Source organism: Tursiops truncatus, chromosome 3, assembly GCF_011762595.2.
Source record: "Tursiops truncatus isolate mTurTru1 chromosome 3, mTurTru1.mat.Y, whole genome shotgun sequence".
NCBI classification, from domain to species: domain Eukaryota; kingdom Metazoa; phylum Chordata; class Mammalia; order Artiodactyla; family Delphinidae; genus Tursiops; species Tursiops truncatus.
In genome coordinates this window covers 52,909,517-52,928,710 of record NC_047036.1, presented here as the reverse complement: position 1 = coordinate 52,928,710, position 19,194 = coordinate 52,909,517, and the positions used below count along the sequence as shown (strand labels likewise).

General features: G+C 39.4%; 1 protein-coding gene across 3 annotated transcripts in view; it reads right to left on the bottom strand.

Annotated features, from left to right (window-relative positions):
• MAST4 (microtubule associated serine/threonine kinase family member 4) overlaps window positions 1-19,194 on the bottom strand; it is a 568,618-nt gene that overhangs the window by 351,338 nt on the left and 198,086 nt on the right. For all 3 annotated transcript variants that reach the window (XM_073802173.1, XM_073802174.1, XM_073802175.1), the window contains exon 3: window positions 16,123-16,247. In XM_073802173.1, the coding sequence (XP_073658274.1) occupies window positions 16,123-16,247 (125 nt within the window). The remainder of the gene's footprint in view (window positions 1-16,122; window positions 16,248-19,194) is intronic.

The following is a 19,194-nucleotide window of genomic DNA, read 5'->3' as shown; positions in this document are numbered from 1 at the left end:
AATTTAACTGCAAGAGTTATGAGGTTCCCCTACCAGCCCACTAGATGTTAGAAATAGCATGAAACTATAGGAGTTAGATTATGTGATATAAATACAGGAAGACAAATCAAAGGAGTAGGACAGAGTCAAGGAATAGACCCATAATATACTCAGGAATTTCATATATCCTAAAAGTGGTATTAGAGATTGAAGGAAAGAGAAGTTGTTTGGTAACAGTATTGGAATAATTGGCTAGCCACTTGGAAAAAAGAATAAGCTGGACTTCTCTTTTACTCCTTAATAAAAATAAGTTCCAAGTAGATTAGAGATTTAAATATTAAAAACTAATGCATAAAGATATAAGAAAATATGAAATACTAGTGTTCGAAGCTGAGAAGAAAAAATACTTTTCTAAGCATGACATGAAATCCAGAAGCCACTCAAATTTAATAAAATAGACAAGCCTCTGGCAAAAGTAATCAAGAAAAAAAAAAAAAAGAACGAGGGGGAGAAAACACAGCTAAACAACGTTAAGAACAGGAAAGGAGTCAAAACTAGAGATGCCACACAGAATGAACATAATTTTCAAACTTAGTTTAGTTAAACAAATTCACACAAAATACCAAACTGACTCAAGAAGAAATAATCTGAATATTCATGTAAATATTAAAAAATTAGGTCGAAAATGTCCCCACAAAGAAAGTATCAGGTGCAGATGACTTTACAGGCCATATTCAGAAAAGCCAAGAAAGAGATCCATCCATTCTTACACAGACACTTCCAGAAATTAGAAAAGGAAGGAACTTTTCCTGTGGTAGTAAAATTATTGTTTAGCAGATACTCCTTCCCTCGCACTCCCCACCTCACTGATGCTGGATTTAACTACCCAGCTTTCGCCAATGGGCAGAAGTGATACTGGGTCAGTTCCAAGCCTGATCCTTCAGAAACAGTCAGTGTTTCAGCTCCCCCTTATAGGACCTTCCAACCTCCACCATGGGACAACCACACCCCAGGTAAGTGCTGTTCTTCACCCTGGGCCCCAGAGTAAGACACATAGAGTACATGACTCAGACCTGCAGACTGGATGGAAGCCAAGCCAATTCACAGATATGTGGCCCAAAGCAGCCACGCCAAGCCAACCCACAGACCCACAGGAAGAAATAAATATTACTGATGACTGCAACTGAGGAATTGGGCTTTATCATGCAGCATTATTGTAGTACTGTAGGAGTGACTGATACATTCCTATTCATTTTGTTGAGCTACCATAACCTAACAAATGCAATACAAGAAAGGAAAACTACAAGCTAATACCATTTATAAACACAGATGGCAAAACCCTAACAAAAATACTAGTAAGCTGGATGCAGAATAATATGAAATATTCAAAATATTCTCTTTACGTTTAAGAACAACATAATATATGGTATCACCACTTTATTCAACATAATCCTAGAAGTTACGGTAAATGAAGTAAGATTTTTAAAAAAGAAAGAAAAGCTATAAAGATTGGAAAAGGAAGAAAGCTAAAATTATTTGCAGATCATCACTGTCTACACTGTCTACAAAAAACTCCCATTCCCCCAAATCTAAAGATGAGGAAGAGTCTGTAAGAATTAGCAAGGTGGATGAATTTAAAAATTAATATACAAGAGCCAATTCAATTTCCATACATTAGCAAATAGGTATACGTGTTTATTTTTAAAAGATGTTATTTAAAATTCCTAAGAATAAATCTAACAAAGGATATATAAATTCTTTCAATAGAAAACAATAAAACCTTATTTAAAAACATTAAGGAAGTCCTAAGTAAATGGAGCAATATACTATATGCTCTAGAACAGTAAAACTCAACATCATAAAAATGTCAATTTCCGAAACTGGGCTCTAGATTTAACATAATTCTAATCAAAATCTTAATAAGCTTGCAGAACTTCACAAGTGATTTTATACAAAAGATAAACATGCCCAAAATAGCCAATACACAAAGAACAATGAAATAAGGGAGCTTTCTTGAGCAGTTATTAATAAGACTTGTTACAGTGATTAAGAAAATGTGATATTGGCACAGGAATAGACAAACTGACCGATTACACGGTAGAGAGTCCAGAAAGAGAGAAACACACAAAGAATGACTAATACTTAGCAGTTACCTGTGATATGTATTATGTTCTTTACCTAAACAACAATGCTGTCAGCATTAACCATTCCCGTTTTACTAATGAAGATACCTGGGCTCAACAAGGGTAAGTGACCACTGTCCAAAATTACTGAGCCAAGAAATGTCAGTCCTAGAATTCAATCCTAAGTTTCCCAAGCCCAAACATGCTGGTCACTTTCATCATCTGTTGTGTTTCGAAAAACAGTTAGCAAATAAAGCAAGCCAAAGGGCCTGTGTGCTAAGGATGCTGGGAGTCCCACAAATGCAGAACAAAAATCTTAGCAGAAAAATAGGCAGCACACAACACCTGCCAGCAGAATTATGCAGTGATTGCGGTAAGAGGGGTTAAGAAGAAATGCTCTGCCCTTCTGAGCACATCACTCTGGAGTCAGACCATGAGTCCACTTAATTGAGAAAGGTATATTGCAAGTCCTAGAGAATTAAGGTCATGGCACTGAAAGAGCTGGGCTGATTTCTGTGTGTCACAATTGGGGGAAAAAAAAAACCCTAAACGCACTCAAATTAAAAGATGGGCACTCACCCTCAATAGAAAAAAATATACTCAAAACTCTAAAAGAAACTACAGAGAACAAAACTCTGTCTTCACACAATATGGCCCCCAAATCATCAGGCAGAGGCATGTTTAACACTCTACATACCTAAGAAGTGGTGAGGATTTAAAATCAATAAATAGAAACACTATTTTTAAAGAACTATAACAGAGGGTAAATTAGGAACACCATGTCCCATAAAGTTTGTTTGCAAAGAGCCATAATTCTTTGGTTGGGCTCTCAAATACTTATTTAGTTACTCCTATTGAAATTCCTATTAAAATGTTTTAGGGCTTCCCTGGTGACGCAGTGGTTGAGAGTCTGCCTGCTGATGCAGGGGACACGGCTTCGTGCCCCGGTCCGGGAAGATCCCACATGCTGCGGAAGGGCTGGGCCCGTGAGCCATGGCCACTGAGCCTGCGCGTCCGGAGCCTGTGCTCCGCAACGGGAGAGGCCACAACAGTGAGAGGCCAGCGTACCGGGGGAAAAAAAAAAAAGTCTTATGTTCTCAGTTCACTTAAAAGCTTGATTTTTCTAGGAGTTTGTTTATGCCTAACTTCCATGAATACAGACAGAATCATGCTTTAAATAAAAATGAAATACAAGAAAAATGGCATTTTAAAGAATGAAAATCAAATTAAAATCTAAATTGCAAATCATCTAACATGTATAAGAAAGCTAAATTAGAAGAACTCCAAGAAATGACGAAAGGGAATATATTTTTAAGAGTCATAAACAAAGCTATAATATTAATCGCAATAAGAAGGCTTATTTAAATGAAAAGCCCAAAACTAAGGATTTCATAAGCAATGTTTCTAATTTATATGCTTAACATGTTAACATTTGTTTCTGTCTTTAAGTAGCTAACCAATTAAAGCATATTTCTAAAGAACGAACTTTATTTGCTGACAATTATTTGCTATCTTAGCTGTAATTCTGTAGCTTTTCAAACAACAAATAAATGAATATCTTACATCTGGAGGAGAAAACACAAAAAGTGATGGTATAATGTTTGAATACATGCAATTACTGGTATGTTACATTCTAATTAACATAATCAGCTTTGAAACAGTTCTCACAGTAACTGTTAACATTTGTGTCAATTTAGTGGCAGTTAAAGACATGTGTAGCAAAGAACTGCTATTCCTTCCATTTATAAGTAAAATATAAAAAATCTTTCCAAAAAAGAAAAGGCAACCTCACTGAATATTCAAAACTCTTTTTAATCAATAAAACTCTACTCTGGCAGGCTTAGAGGAGAGACCTTATAGTTTATTCCAAGGATCTACAAACTGGAATATGGGCACCCCAGGGGGTACACAATATAACTAAATGGGGTTTAGGAAAAAATTAGAATACCAATTTCCATTTTCTACGTCTCCTCTTTTTTTTGCTGGTTTTAGTACATAAGTTAGTATTCAGGCTGACAGTCAGCTGATATGCACCAGTTCTGGTGGCTAAAATACTTCCTTACAGGTTATCAGATAGCCATTGCCTCAAGCACTCCGAGTACGTTCCACCTCTCCCATCACCTACCCCAGGACACCCTGGACCTCTTCACGAGGAGATAGCTAAATGGTTAACACCTGGCAAAACCCTACAGTAGATGTTCTCTTTAATGGTTCCTAGTGGAGATGCACAGGTCTATTAAAATATTTTTGAATACCCCCTCTAACTACATGTAAATCATTTTAAAATATATTCACACATTAGGGGATGCATACTCAAAATGTTTCACTGATGGTGTGAGCCAGCAAAAGTATTAGAGACCCAAGAGGCATCCTCTAACTTTGTTACATCTGGACAAACAATAGTTAACTTTGGCAATGACAAATAAATGATGGCAAGATTAGTAACATTTTCAGTAAAATTGATGTTAGTATCCTAAAGGTCCAACTATACAGGCACTGTGATACATGGTACACAAAATGCCAATCCGAAAGGAAGCAAATTATATTTGATACGAAAAGAAGACTCATGAAGCCTCTGTGTAATCCGATGAGAGGAATGAAAGGAAAGGAGTTGGGGTTTCTTTTTTTCTGGTTTTGCTTTTTTATTGTGTAGTGACTTCATCCCTAAAAGTGTACTTCAGGTTGAAGACGCCACATTATCCTTTCCCCATAACTTTTAATTTCAGACAAGCTTCATGCCTTACAAATTACCCTGCAGAAAACATAATAGACCTGCAGTTATCTGAAAACAATCAGAGAAACCTACCTTTACGAGGCCAGCTTCATCAATTCCTTAAACCATAAACTTCAGATATGCGTTTAATGAAACTCAAATTCCCTGGTTTAATAAACACATCAGCGTTCTGCTCTTGGACAAGATGATAACAACAGTTAACGTTATTGTGCTCTTCCTATGTGTTCCATGGGCCTTAACATGTACCATCTCACTTGATTCCAGCAACAACCACGTAAGATAGGTACCACTAATATTCCCATTTTTCAGAGGCACAGAAAGGTTGCATTCCTTGGCCAAGGTCACACATCTACTAAGTGGTAAAGCCCAGATGGCAATCCAGGCAGCCTGGCTCTGGAGCCCACACTCTTAAACATAACTCTAAACTGCCTATAGTAATTAAATTCTAAGTCAAGTGCTTGTAAAACATGATCACAATTTAGAAAAGGCCACTGAAGCGCACTGTCTCTCCAGGCAAGGGGAAAGGGCTGACCCAAGGTCTGTTCAATCCATAAAATTCTCCAGTTTCAGGATTCATTTTCAGAAGCAAGACTCTCAAAGGTCAATTAAAATGTAGAGAGGTCCTATGGACGCGACCTAATATAAACCCATGATATCTCACCTAGTGTCATTTCTAAAAGCCCATCCAATGAAATATTTAGGCTCACACCTTCACCAGCTACAGACCATTTCCCTGTGCTCTTTAGGCAACCAGACCATTTGGGAATGAGGAGGGGAGTGGGAGAAGGCAAGCAGAGAAACCCTTACAGTTTTATGTGATAAGTGCTTTGGTTCAGATACGCACAATTCAAAGGAGAATTAGCTTGAGGATGGGGAGAGACATCAGGGAAGGCTTCCTGGAGAGGAAGTGCACATGCTAAAATACAGACAGGGACTGGCCAGGAGGAAAGAAGGGAGGTGCATAGAGAGGTGTTTTCTTTCCAGAACAAGGTAGGACATGAGACTAGGAATCTAGTGTCCTTTGGGGAATGGTAGGTAGTTCACTACTGCCCAAGTTATTTTGCCAAACTTTAGAAGCACTTTGAGAAACCCCTCGACTCTCCGTCAAGTGAATCTGTCAAGGGGACAGATGTTCCAGCAAATGGGGAAAACGCAGACATTTCTTAACAACATTTTGATCAGAGCTATGTAAAAAGGGGGACAAAATGATATGACTGGTTCAGATTATTTATCAGGCTAAAACTTATCACTGCTTGTGTCTAGGAACCAAAATAGAAAAAAAAAAAAAAAAAAGAGCAAATGACACTTATACAAACAAGCAAGGAAAGAAACATACTTAAATAAGCACCTATATAAGCTAAGCGGCGGGGGGGGGGGGGGGCATCTATAATGAAAGAAAAACAAATAGGTCTCATGCAATGAAGAGATTTCACAGGAATTCTAGAAGAAGCATCCATTCTTGCCAAAAAAATGATAAATGTATACCCCTGTTTTCTTGAGGATATATACATCTATGGCATACTGAAGCCCAGTTACTACTTAGTGAATGCAGAATGCTACAGTGCAAACAGTAATGTAGTATCCAGGATTCTTAGGTGGTTAGGATATACACCATCAGGAGAACAGTTCACGTCTTAGTGGTGGATCATCTTGGATAGGAAGGTAGAGAGACAAAGAAAAACAAGTAAAAGAAAGAAGAAACGGAAATTAGGGCTCTAAGGAAGCCAACCTGAAGAAGAAATAGGGCTTAGAATGACTATCAGTCCCACTGTTAGGTGAGGATTACCAAAACTTAAGCGAGAGCTTTATGCCTTTTCATACATTTGTAAAAATGCTCTCTGCTACTCAGCACCCGTTCTTTAAGTGTTTTCTTTAAATGGAGGTGGACGTGCCATGAACAATAAAACAAAGTAGTTAGTATATCACAGATAGCTACGGTGGACCTGCCACATGGTTCTACTCTTAAAAGAGAGAAAATAAGGCCCGCGTACTGCAAAAATAAATAAATAAATAAATAAAATAAAAGAGAGAAAATAGCAGTGTCAAATCACAAAGAAAAGATCTCATAATCCCTTGAGCCATTATTAACATCTAGTCAATGAATCTAACAAATAAAAAGGCTTATTTCCTTATGGCTAAAATACCTGAAGGTTAGAGGCTTGCTACCTGAGAGACTTCCTAAGTAAAAAGGCATCACTTGATGGGGTCTTTGAAGGCTCCCCATCTACCTCATGCAGACATTCTTCTCACTAAAAGATAGATGGTGGCAATCCTGCTGATCTTCTAGGGTTCAAATTAAGTCAGAAATCATTCTATCACTTATACCCATGAGCTTCCAGGTCTTCATGTGGTCCTTTGCCTCCGACTATTCTAGAAACATCATGTTAAGAAGAAACATCACTGTCCAAGTCACATTGTTCACTTTATCTACCACGCCCCACCCCATTCCACGATGGACATAATTCCACTACGTGTTGAAGCTTGCCCAACCAAAACCTTCCAGAACCTGCAGCCCATATCATTGCTCTAAGTCTAGGAACACACTGCAAACTATCCAGTCTGTAATCATCTTCCACTTTGCTCTCTAATTTCTCAGAAGCCTTATTTCAACTATCTTGGAAGTTCCTTAAAAAGCAAGAGCATGTGTGACATCTTTTCTATATAGGTTTTAACACCAGCTGTATAATAGGAACTCCATTAATAATCAATTAACTGCTTAATGAGAATAATGAAGAATACACTGATTCAGAATCCAGTACCACAGATTGATACTGTGTGTACCAATGAACAAGGAATAAGTATAATTACCAATACTGCTCATTGATACTGTGGGTACCAATGAACAAGTATAATTATCAATACTGCTCATTGATACTGTGGGTACCAATAAACAAGGAATAAGTATAATTACCAATACTGCTCATTCTTAACTAAACACCCAGGTATTCTAGAAAAATAAGGTAAGAAAGACACTGAAGTATGTTAGCTTTCCCAGAGCCACAATAACCAGGAATTTCCTGGTTAAATAATAATTGGTGGTTAAATAATAATTTTTCTTTTCTCCCAAGAAAGGAAATATTACATCCCAATACCTTCCCTCCCACAAACCACTGTCTAATTACTACGGGTTTCTTGGTTTCGGAACTGCAGAATTCTTTTGACACATTAAGATAGCAAATAGGCAAGTGCTGTAATTTTACCACGGGGGCAAAAGGACACCAGAAAGGACAAGCTGTGTCACACCAGGAGTCCACCAGAGCGGCACACCAAGGGACAATTCCATGATGACAGCTGTGACTGCTTCACCACCTTTATCTCCGCCATGTCCCCAGACACACAACCCGATCAGATCCTTGACAGCCCAACCTTTCAACTAGCCTGGGCTCCAGGAAGCAGAACAGGAGCTTCAGAAACTATCAAAAGTTGGAATTAAGACCGCCTCGAGAGAGTTCCCTGATGGCCTAGTGCCTAGGATTCCGGGCTTTCACTGCCGTGGCCCGAGTTCAATCCCTGGTCGGGGAACTGAGATCCTGCAAGCCGCTCAGCGTGGCCAAAAAAAAAAGACCTCCACAACATTTCTTAATAAACCACCATTACCTAAGTACAAAACAGTACATACCAGGCACTGCCCTTGGTGCTAAAGATACGGGGAGGATAAGACAGCTGAAGTGCCAGCACTCTCCACTCTCTGGATCATTTCATAACGCTTGGTAAACAGGTTGGCCAGGTCCGAAATATTAATAGGTATACCAGTTGGGTAAGTGGGTAGTAAGAGAAACCTAATTTCTCTCTCTCTCCCTCTTTCACACACACACACACACACACACACACACACACACACACACACACACAGTACTGCTATTATAAATCTGTTTTGCTCCCCTCTGTGATGGTAAGCAATTAAAAGTGAGCCTGCATGTCCTCTCTGTAAACCCATAGGATATTTATGGATGCCATTCATCTCACTGACTCTCAAATGCCTTTGGTAACAAGAAGTGCACACTTGACCAGTCTGTCCAGGCACACCCACACAGACAGCCGCAGGCACCCCGTCCTTCCCAGGAAGGACAACACGTACATATGGTAATGAATTTTTTTTTAACCTCTGCAAAATGTAAAGAAGAGCAAACTGGGACTGAAAGTTTTAAGCAACTACTTCTGGGTGGAATTCCATCTTAGAAAAAAACTCTCCCCCGCTCCCCAAATAAGTGGTAATTCTTCATTCCTTCATAGTCGGAATCACAATGCGCTTCCCCTGCTTTCTGCTGACTATTCTCGTGGCGCCCAGGCACACGCATAGTAGGGATGCACATTTAGGGTTCCTTTTCACAGAAGCAGTGGTTGGATTACAGCAAGGATTTTACAGAACATTTTTTTTTTTTTTTTTTTTTTGCTGTACGTGGGCCTCTCACTGAGCTCAGAGGGTAATAACTAGATGTATTATTCCTGGAATACAAGCACTCCTGAGACTTTGATTATAATGTCCACAGCTGAAGGCACTATTTCACTATTGAGATTACTACTTTCCAGATGAAAAAAGTCCTGATCTGTGGAATAACGCCTTCAGCTACATACACTGTAATCACACTCAGCAGTTCTTGCATCCCAAGAGCAATACAGGTTACCAATAGTTGGTATGGTAAGCTGATTTAGGGAATGGAAGGAAGAAGTTATAGGAGAAAGCACAGATAACCCTAATTTCATATTTGCTTTACCTGGGGGCTTTGCTGTAAGAGTTTGACATGTCTAAAAGCCATATCAACTTCACTAAAAATAAAAACTACATTAAAAAAGAGTAATTATTTTTCACCTGACAAACCAGCAAACTTGGTTTTTGGGTCGGGGGGGTGGCGGTTTGGAATACTGACTGCTGGCCAGAGTGTAGTGAGATGTGATTTCTCAGTATATGAGAGCACAAATTTGTACAGTATTCCTAGAAACAATTCAGCAAGAGTATGGAAAACCTATGTAATGCTCATATCCTTTGTCACAGTAATCCCCTCTGAGAATCTACCGTCAAAAACCAGTCAGAGGTGAACACAGACTTATTAAAAGCCTGCTCATTCCTATTATTTTCAATAGGAAAAACTTCGAAATAACCTAGAAGGGGAAATAGTGTAATAAATTGTGAGAAATCCATACATTGGAGTATTATGCAGCCTTTAAATTGAGCTATGATGGCCAAGGAAAAAAGCTAATTCACAGTTGTATCCTACAACTTTTGTTATGCAATTTATCCAAGGACATTCAAATTGTTCCTACATCAATATTTAACACTCACTCACTCAGAGTTAACTAATTGGACTTCGGCACAGGTTTTTGTTTTTGAGCTATAAGGCTAATGAAGTATTGATATAATATTAAATGACTGCAAATAAAGTCTGCACCCTAAATAAATGCTGACATTATGTCGGTACATTCTGCATGAATTAAAAAGGGAAAATGCACTTTTGCATACATTTAGTGAATTTTCCCTTACTCTTCATCATGCACTTTTGCAAATGGAAAAGATGAATATTCATCAAGGCTCTCTGAATATATTAGTTTAAATAGTTTGGTTTTAATATTTATAGTACATCATGAAACATAATTTTTCCATTACAAGAAATGGATACAATGTCAAAAAAGGGCCACTGACGAAACATAAAATTATACCACTTAATTTAATATTAAAAATTGAAAAACAGTATCTGAAAGCACTTCCCCCCTTCAAAATAGTTAACTGCTCTAGAAAAATAACTTTCAGTTCGTTGGGTTGGTGAATTTAGAGTGAAAGTGAGAAAGAAACTACAAGGTGGTCCACCATCATGCAAAAAACTAAGGACAAAAAGGTTAAACTTCTACTCAAATCAAAGATCTGATTTCCTCCCTTCTGAGAATACCACTCCAGCTAAGCCTAGCTGACAACCCCCAAGAAACAATTTTTCTACCAACCCCAGGAACACCGATGTCAGCACTTCTTGAGTCACTGGCACTGTGCAAAGTAGTGCACAAGAGTTTGTTCATTTATTCCTCACAATAAACTTATGAGGTGGCTACAACCATTAGCCCCACTTCACAGATGAACAAACTGAGGCTCACACAGCTAATAAGTGGTAGAAACTGGAGGTGATCTTTTAAACACTCTGCTTTTCCCCCCTCATTCTCATTGTCCAACTGCATAATTACAGTTTAACTCCTGAACACAGTTTCCAAAGTTAACTACGCTTCGGCTTGAAAAACATCTTCTTGATTAGGCTAAATAATAAAAACCTAAAAGATGAAATACGGATTAAAAACAAAAAGATAAACAAGAGTCTGCTCTAGGGCACTTAAAAGGTACGGAAAGGAAATATATTCATTACACATTCAACAAGCCTTTACTGAGCACCTACTACCTGCCAAGCACTGTTCTAGCTCCCAGGGAAATAGCTGGAAAAACAGAAAAAAAAATCTCTGCTCTCAAGAATTTTTCATCAGAATAATAGGAGATATATAACAAGCAAATTATGCGGTGTATTGGAAGGAGACAAAGTTATCGAGAAAAGTGGGTGAGATGGGGTGTGTGGCATGCAGTGCGGGAAAGACTTTCAAACAGGATGGTCAAAGAAGCCCTCAATAAGAAAGAATGTGACAGGCATGCTGACAAAAATCAAAACAAATGAGGCTCATGATTCAAATCAAACAGAAAACTGGAGAAAAATACTGGAAACGAATTTTCACTGTGCTTCTGCCATCCATCTATTACTCCAAAGTACAAAAGAAGTGAATATTTCTTATGATGGCCACATATACCATTTCTAAACTTTAATCATCAAGGCTTACAACCTTATTTTCCTGTGGAAAAATAAGTTACCCCTGGTCCTGTTTTGCCTCCTGAAATTTCCATCTTTCTTGCCAGAAAGCAGCATCTATATAAATCCCCTGCTTTTGACGACTATGACTTCTTTGATAAACTACCCATGTGTGCGGGGAGGGACAGAAAGATGGAGGAAGCAAATGGGGAAATGAGTTTTCCCCTCTTCAGATGAATGTATACACAGTATACATCTGACACTTCATCAGCACCCCCCGCTGGTGCCCCAGCAGGCGGACACTGGCTGAGCATGTATTCTGCCAGCTACCAGGCTACTTAGGATGAATTGGCAATGTGCCATTTATCAGAAATGCCCAGTGTGTCTGGGAGACAGAATACAACTACATTTGCCATTGCCAAGGAAAACAAGATCCTTCCTCCTAGGAATTAATCTCCTCCTTGAGAAGGTAGTTAGCATTACTTTGAAGCTCGCCTATGGCATTCAAATCACAATAGGTCACGCATTTTCTGAAATTCATACCTCCCCAACCACAGGCCTTCATGTATATCTTCCTAACACATGACTACCACTCAGGTGGACGGTCTATACTTTTCTGACATGTTCTGTTGCTGTGCTGAATGTAAAACTGTGCTATGAAGTGTAATCTTGTCCTTTGGACATAAACCACCTTGATTCTGATTTTACCAATTTTTCCACACTTGAACACATACTTCCCTCTTCAAATAATCAACAAAATACTTAAACCAGTGTGGCTGCATGACTGCTTACAAGCAGGTTAAGGAAATTTCCTTGAAGGTGGACACTGATACTCTTTTTTTTTTTTTTGCGGTACGCGGGCCTCTCACTGTTCTGGCCTCTCCCGTGGTGGAGCACAGGCTCCGGACGCGCAGGCTCAGCGGCCATGGCTCACGGGCCCAGCCGTTCTGCCGCATGTGGGATCTTCCCGGACCAGGACACGAACCCGTGTCCCCTGCACCGGCAGGCGGACTCTCAACCACTGCGCCACCAGGGAAGCCCGACACTGATAATTTCTTCAGAATTTTGTCACTGTATTTTTTGAGCAGCTGATATGGAACTAAACGGGATTCGGCCCACTACATGGACTTTGAGGCTAATCATGATTGTAAGATGCACACTGGAGAGCAAAACCAAAAAGGCTTTAGATGGATGGTCTTATTAGATGGTCCATTACAGCATACAGAATCACATCATCACTCTCGCCTTGCAAGTAAAGCAACCTGTCACTCTTCACTAATGATTATCCATTCCATCAACATTATTTACTGAATGCCTCCTACATATAAGGTGTGGTGTTAGGAACAGCGAGGAGTAGAAAGTTAGATCAGACAGGAATTCTGCCCTCAAGGAGCTTGCAGTCTAGCAGGGGGATATTAGGCATAAACACAAAGAACTAAAACAAAGGCGGACCTTTGATAAATGCTAAGAAGAGTCAGGAGGAAGGTCAACTTACAGCTCTAAGATGGGGGCAACAAGGATGAGGATAGTGGCCAGGAGAGAAGATTAGAGTGAAGCATGTTCTACCATACAATGCACCTCCAGAAACATCACACTTATTTAGAAGACAAGAAAAAGGCGGGGTGGGGGGGTGGGAAGAAAAAGAAAAAGTTCTACTAGATGTACATTAACACCCCTTCAGCACCATTCTCCGTCAAATCTGTTAGTTGTAATCGGCAGGGATAATTTAGATGTAATCCAATCCAAGAAACATAGATTAACTCGAATGGTTCTGCAAAGGATACCCAAAGCAGGGAGTCATGAAAGTGTACTGAGTGACATATTGAAATAAGTGATATGGCAGAGAAACCTGAGCAGATTGCTGCCGAACAATGAGGAAATGAAGACTGTGCTCTGTCTGGCAGCTCTCCTACGGCTTCTGCTGCGCATATTACGACAGAAGGTTGGGGACAGAAGACATGGTCAGACAGCCCGCAAATAAGTTTTCTTTAGACTGCAATTAGGAAGTAAGGAAACCTCTGAAGAAAAGATATGATGAGGGTTACACTTTAAACCTTCACTGTCTAGTAGTAAATGGTTAGTCACAGCCTGGTTTCTGTGCCCAAGCTTACCCATAACATGTTAATAACAGAAGTACTAATATTGCTAACATTTGAGACTGGTTAGGTGCCAGGTACTATTTTAAGTTTGCTCTCTACGGTATTTTAGCATTTTCTCTAGTTTTTCTCCTAAACACTATAAAAACTCACACGGCAAATAAGGTGGTAAGTTAAGTGACTCTTTGATGTCACTGGACCGATTTTAGGGGGTACTCTCATGTTTTCTATTAGTAGTCCTTATTTTTGTATCACATTCCCAAATATCTTAGGTCACCTGACATGTGTTTTATCAATGAATCAATCAGTTTCTACAACTGAGCACATAACTACCAGTATTAGGTACATTACTTTGTAACAATGTTGTTTTAATTAGAATGATTTACCTGGCAATAAACATACAGGATTACTATTTACGTGTTAAGAATAACATTGCAGTGGCCCCCAAAGCACTTCTGTTTAAAAAAAAAAAAAAATCACTGATTGTGAGGAATTTTCCTCTTTCCTTAAAAAGTAGATGCTCACAGTAAAATAAGCTTTTAATAAAATTTTCCAAGAAGAAAAAGTAACTTTGAACTTGAGGATGGGATGGGATTGTATCATCATCAGTAAAAGACATTTAAAAATCTATTCCATTACCATACAATCCTACCACCGATGCAAAAGTAACCTCTATAGGGGCTTCCCTGGTGGCGCAGTGGTTAAGAATCCGCCTGCCAATGCAGGGGACACAGGTTTGATCCCTGGTCTGGGAAGATCCCACATGCTGCAGAGCAACTAAGCCCGTGCACCACAACTACTGAGCCCGCACTCTAGAGCCCGTGAGCCACAACTACTGAGCCCGCATTCCACAACTACTGAAGGCTGCGTGCCTAGAGCCTGTGCTCTGCAACGAGAGAAGCCACTGCAATGAGAAGCCCGCGCACTGCAACAAAGAGTAGCCCCGGCTCGCCGCAACTATAGAAAGTCTGCATGCAGCAACGAAGACCCAACGCACCAAAAATAAATTAAATAAATAAATTTATTTAAAAAAACAAAAAAGTAACCTGTATAGACTTCTAGGCTCTGCCAAAGGTTAAAGCTGAAAAGTAATGGGCCCACTGGAAAACAAAATTCTAGTAAGCATCATGGTTAAAAATAAAAGTCTACGTTACTTCTTTTAAAAAAAGGAATGTAGGAGTCCATGCTGCTAATAAATGCACAAATATTTATGCCATGTGCCAACCTGTAGATGTGGAGAGAGTGCTAGAGATAGAATAATGACCATTTTCAATGATTCTAGAAAAGAAGGACCCAGGCAATAATCACCAATAAATATGAAATCTAAAGGAGATTTTTGATGAGGAGAAACATGTTTGCATGGCCTCAAAGTATCTCCCCCACCCCCAAAGGCTTATCGATTTAAGAGAAAAGTTCTAACTACAGTGGAGAAACTGGCCAACCCCTTGACTGGGTGAAAAAAATTCGCATCATAATGAGGGGCAGATGGACATACATCATGCACCTGCCCATGGCATGACCTGAAGGGACACGACATCACCAATGTCACATTCTGGCCTGGAATGCAAAACCCGCAGCCCACCATGAGAAAACATTAGACATACCAGACGCTGTAATATGAGAAATATTCCATTAAAAAATGAGGTGGCAGTGTTGCATAGTCTTCAAAAATGACGATGTCATAAAAGGCAAAGAAACGCTGTGGAGTGGTTCCAGAGTAGAGGATAATTAAATGGCATCCATGACCCTAGACTGGATCCTCTACTGGAGGAGGAAAAATACTATAAGGGACATTATTGGGCCAAATGATAAAAATAAAATACAGATGGCAGAGTAGATAAAAGACTTCTTTCATGCATAAATTTAATGAAGTTGATAACTGTGATAACAAAAGGCCATGATATAGATAACCTACGCTCAAAGAGTTCAAAAAAATTACATGTGTGTATACGTGTGTGTGTATACATATACATATATATATATATATATGTATATGTATACACACACACACACACAGAAAGCAAACAGTACAGCAAATAGGGCAGGAGGTTAATACTTGAACCCAGGCAAAGGATCAACTGGAGTTGTATGTATTTGTCTTATTCTTGCAAATTCCTATAAGTTTGAAATTATTTTGAAATAAGAAGTTAAAAAAAAAAAGCTTAGAAACATTTTCATTTCTTTTGAGGGAAAAGGTGAGACAGCATTAAGTTTACAGAAATATTCCAACTTAGGTTGGGGGGACTTGGAAAAAATTACCAAGCTGAAAGCAAGGAATTTCACGTTGCCAAATCTGTGCTTAACGTTAATGGTAGCTTTAACTTCCTATCTAGAACAATAAACTCAGAACAGTCCCTAGGTTGGTGGTGAGATGGAGCAAACCCAACCCACCGCAGACAGAGTCCGAGGACACTCACCAGGCTGGCCGTGAGCAAGGGCGCCGACTGGCCCAGGACCTGGCTGCGCATGCGCACGAGGTTGGACGTCTCTGCAGAGGTTGCCCAGGCCTGCCCCGCCGCCGGGTTTGGAAGGAGGTACCTCCCTGTTGGAGTTAAAGAGAAGACAGTATGAGTAGCAGGCAGAATGGCAGTGCTTCCCTAGAAATGGCATCCTTCTTCTATACCACTTCTGCCATACGTTGCAATTACACTGATATATAGCAACCGGAAGCAAATTGTTTTAATTAAGTTGGGAGATCTAGTTGCAAGTTCTGACCCCTATTTTCCACATAAACCCAGGTAAACCTCTTCACCTCCAGCATCTGTAGCTTCTTGTTACTGTGCTGAGGATATATATAAGTATGCAAAGCATTCTTACCATCGTAGATATAAACATGTGCATTTACAAATGTACTTTTAAAATATCTAATACGGAAAGTGATCTAGCAATCAACTAGAAAAGTGTCTACAAAGATCATGACCAACAGAAGGAAGAGCTGTAAGTCTTTCAAGTTGAAATGGGGCTGGTGCCCCTTTCTCCCAGCTTCTCTCTCTGAAGAACTGGTGTATATCCAACCATGTCCACAGGACATGTGATGGTACCCATTTGCATAAATCAGGACATTAATGTTAGTGTAGGTTCACTGAGCAATTTCCATCAACCTTGAACTCTCATATATACGTGTATATCTTTAAAAGTCAAACAGCTGAACCAACTCACACTGTATTACTTCTTTAGTACATGGATTAGACTAGTTATCCACACATAAGCCTTTAAGTTAGGAGGGACATGAATATTCACACAGTAATGAAGCTCAGTAAAAGCAGAGACCATGTTTGATTTTTATCTGTAGCACAATGACTGGTCATAGTAGGTGCTCATTAAATATTTGTTGAATGATGAAAGAACAAATGGGTACGTCTCTCCCCAAAAACACGTGAAGACAATGAAAAGACGGCAGGCCACCCGTAGAATCGGAATCTCATCTACGGGCTGCACGTGTGGGGACTCCGGCTTTGTACCTCCCGGAATCGTGAGGGACTGCAGCACGTGTGGCTGGTGGCCCTGGAGCAGAAGTAACATTCGTGCCCTGGATTCTCCCCAGTTCCTTGTAAAAGAACCCCCCTCTCTTTCCTCAGGCATGCACTTAACAAGCACCCACTGGTTAACAACTGCTGAAATACATTAACTAGTGTGAAAATTCATATTTTATGGCAAGACAGGAAAAACATAAACATAAAAAGTTTTCTCTGCCCTTTGGCCTCCTCTGCCCCCTCTACTGTGCACTGTATATCTGCATTACGCATCAACCAAACCTCTCCATCAGCAGGAATACCTGCTCAACCATAAACAGCAACATTCTCCTAGCACCAACAAGACAACTCCTTAAAAGATAACATTCCTTCTGAATCTTGTAAGGGGCTGCAATGACCCATGACCCACTACTCACCTTGTCCTTGCTGATCTGGATTATGCAAACTATCTATATCATTTAATGTACAGACCTCTGTCTCTAGAAATCTACGTAACTGTGCTTTGACCTCTAATGGGTAGAACAGTTCTCAGAGCTTTCTGAGAGGCTGTTCCTGGGTTATAGTCCTTAATTTGGCTTGAATAAAGTTTTCCATTTCTTTCTTAGATCAACTGATTAATTTTTTCATTGACACTAGTTTGCTATTAGTCCACAGGCTAACTGGCAGTACAGGAGCTAGGGTCAGCTCCCATCAACTGTCCACGTTAAGAGGTCTAATGCTGGGACTTCCCTGGTGGCACAGGGTTAAGACTCCATGCTCCCAGTGCAGGGGGCCCAGGTTCCATCCCTGGTCAGGGAACTAGATCTCACGTGCAACTAAGAGTTCGCATGCCACAACTAAGGAGCCTGAGTACCGCAACTAAGGAGCCCACAAGCTGCAACTAAGACCTGGCACAACCAAATAAATACTTTTTTTAAAAAAAAGAGGTCTAACACTCTAAGTGCTTTCAAAAATTTGTATTTTATTTTGCCAAAATTGTCCTTTTACTCTCTTATTATATAGTAAAAGCACAGACTCTAGAGAAAACTAGATCTACTTTTGAGATCTTGACCTGTAGCTCAGTGCTATGGGGAACGAAGTGAGTCAACCTCTCTTGGCCTTGGTTTTTCCATCTCTTAAATGGAGACCATACGATTGACTATGTCAAGTTGTTGAGGAGATTAGCGGGTTTTTTAAGTGAAGCACTCAGTACATGTTAGCTATTTAGCCATAACAGCAGTAAAAATGACAAGTATCTTTTTTTTTTTTTGCTTGGTTTTGGTTTCTCTTCACTCTCAAGTAGTAAATGTAAATATATATATATTTAAAGATCACCTATAATCATACCAGGGAAAACTACTATCAACATTTCAGTAATTTTTCTGCCAGACTTTCTTTCTGTAACCTGTATTTTCTTGCAAAAATGGGATCATACTTACTTTTGTCACCTGCCCACCACAACCCCACATAATAGATTGTGATATTTTCCTAGCAAATAAATACAGCAAATACCAATTAATTGAAGCATAAATGCTATCACTGAAAATTCAAATATAATGACCCTCTGTGGTTCCAGTCACCATCTTGAACCACTCATATATATTTTTATGTGCAGGATGTATTACATTTAAAGTCTAGAATTTTAAAAATTCTTTTCTTTGCCTTATTTTGAAACATTAATTAAAAGCTGGACTAACAGGTGTTTTGGTAAATCGGCCCCCTTTAGACCCCAAAGTAGGACATTAATAAAGAAGGACAGGAAAACCACAGACTGCATTTAGGAATGCCAACATCAGTAGTACATGAATAAATGATTTCTTTAACATAGAAATAACTCCCACTATTTGAAAAACATTACTTGTTAAAAATATACCAAACTCCAGTCATCAGAATCAATAGGGTTTTCCCCACCTCCACCCCGGTCCCTCCTGTGTCTTTCCCTATATTTTATATTTTATATATTTTTTGGTTCATGTTTCAGAAAAGGCCTGATAGGAGGTATAGAAGCTACATGATGTCAAGATTTACATGATGGAA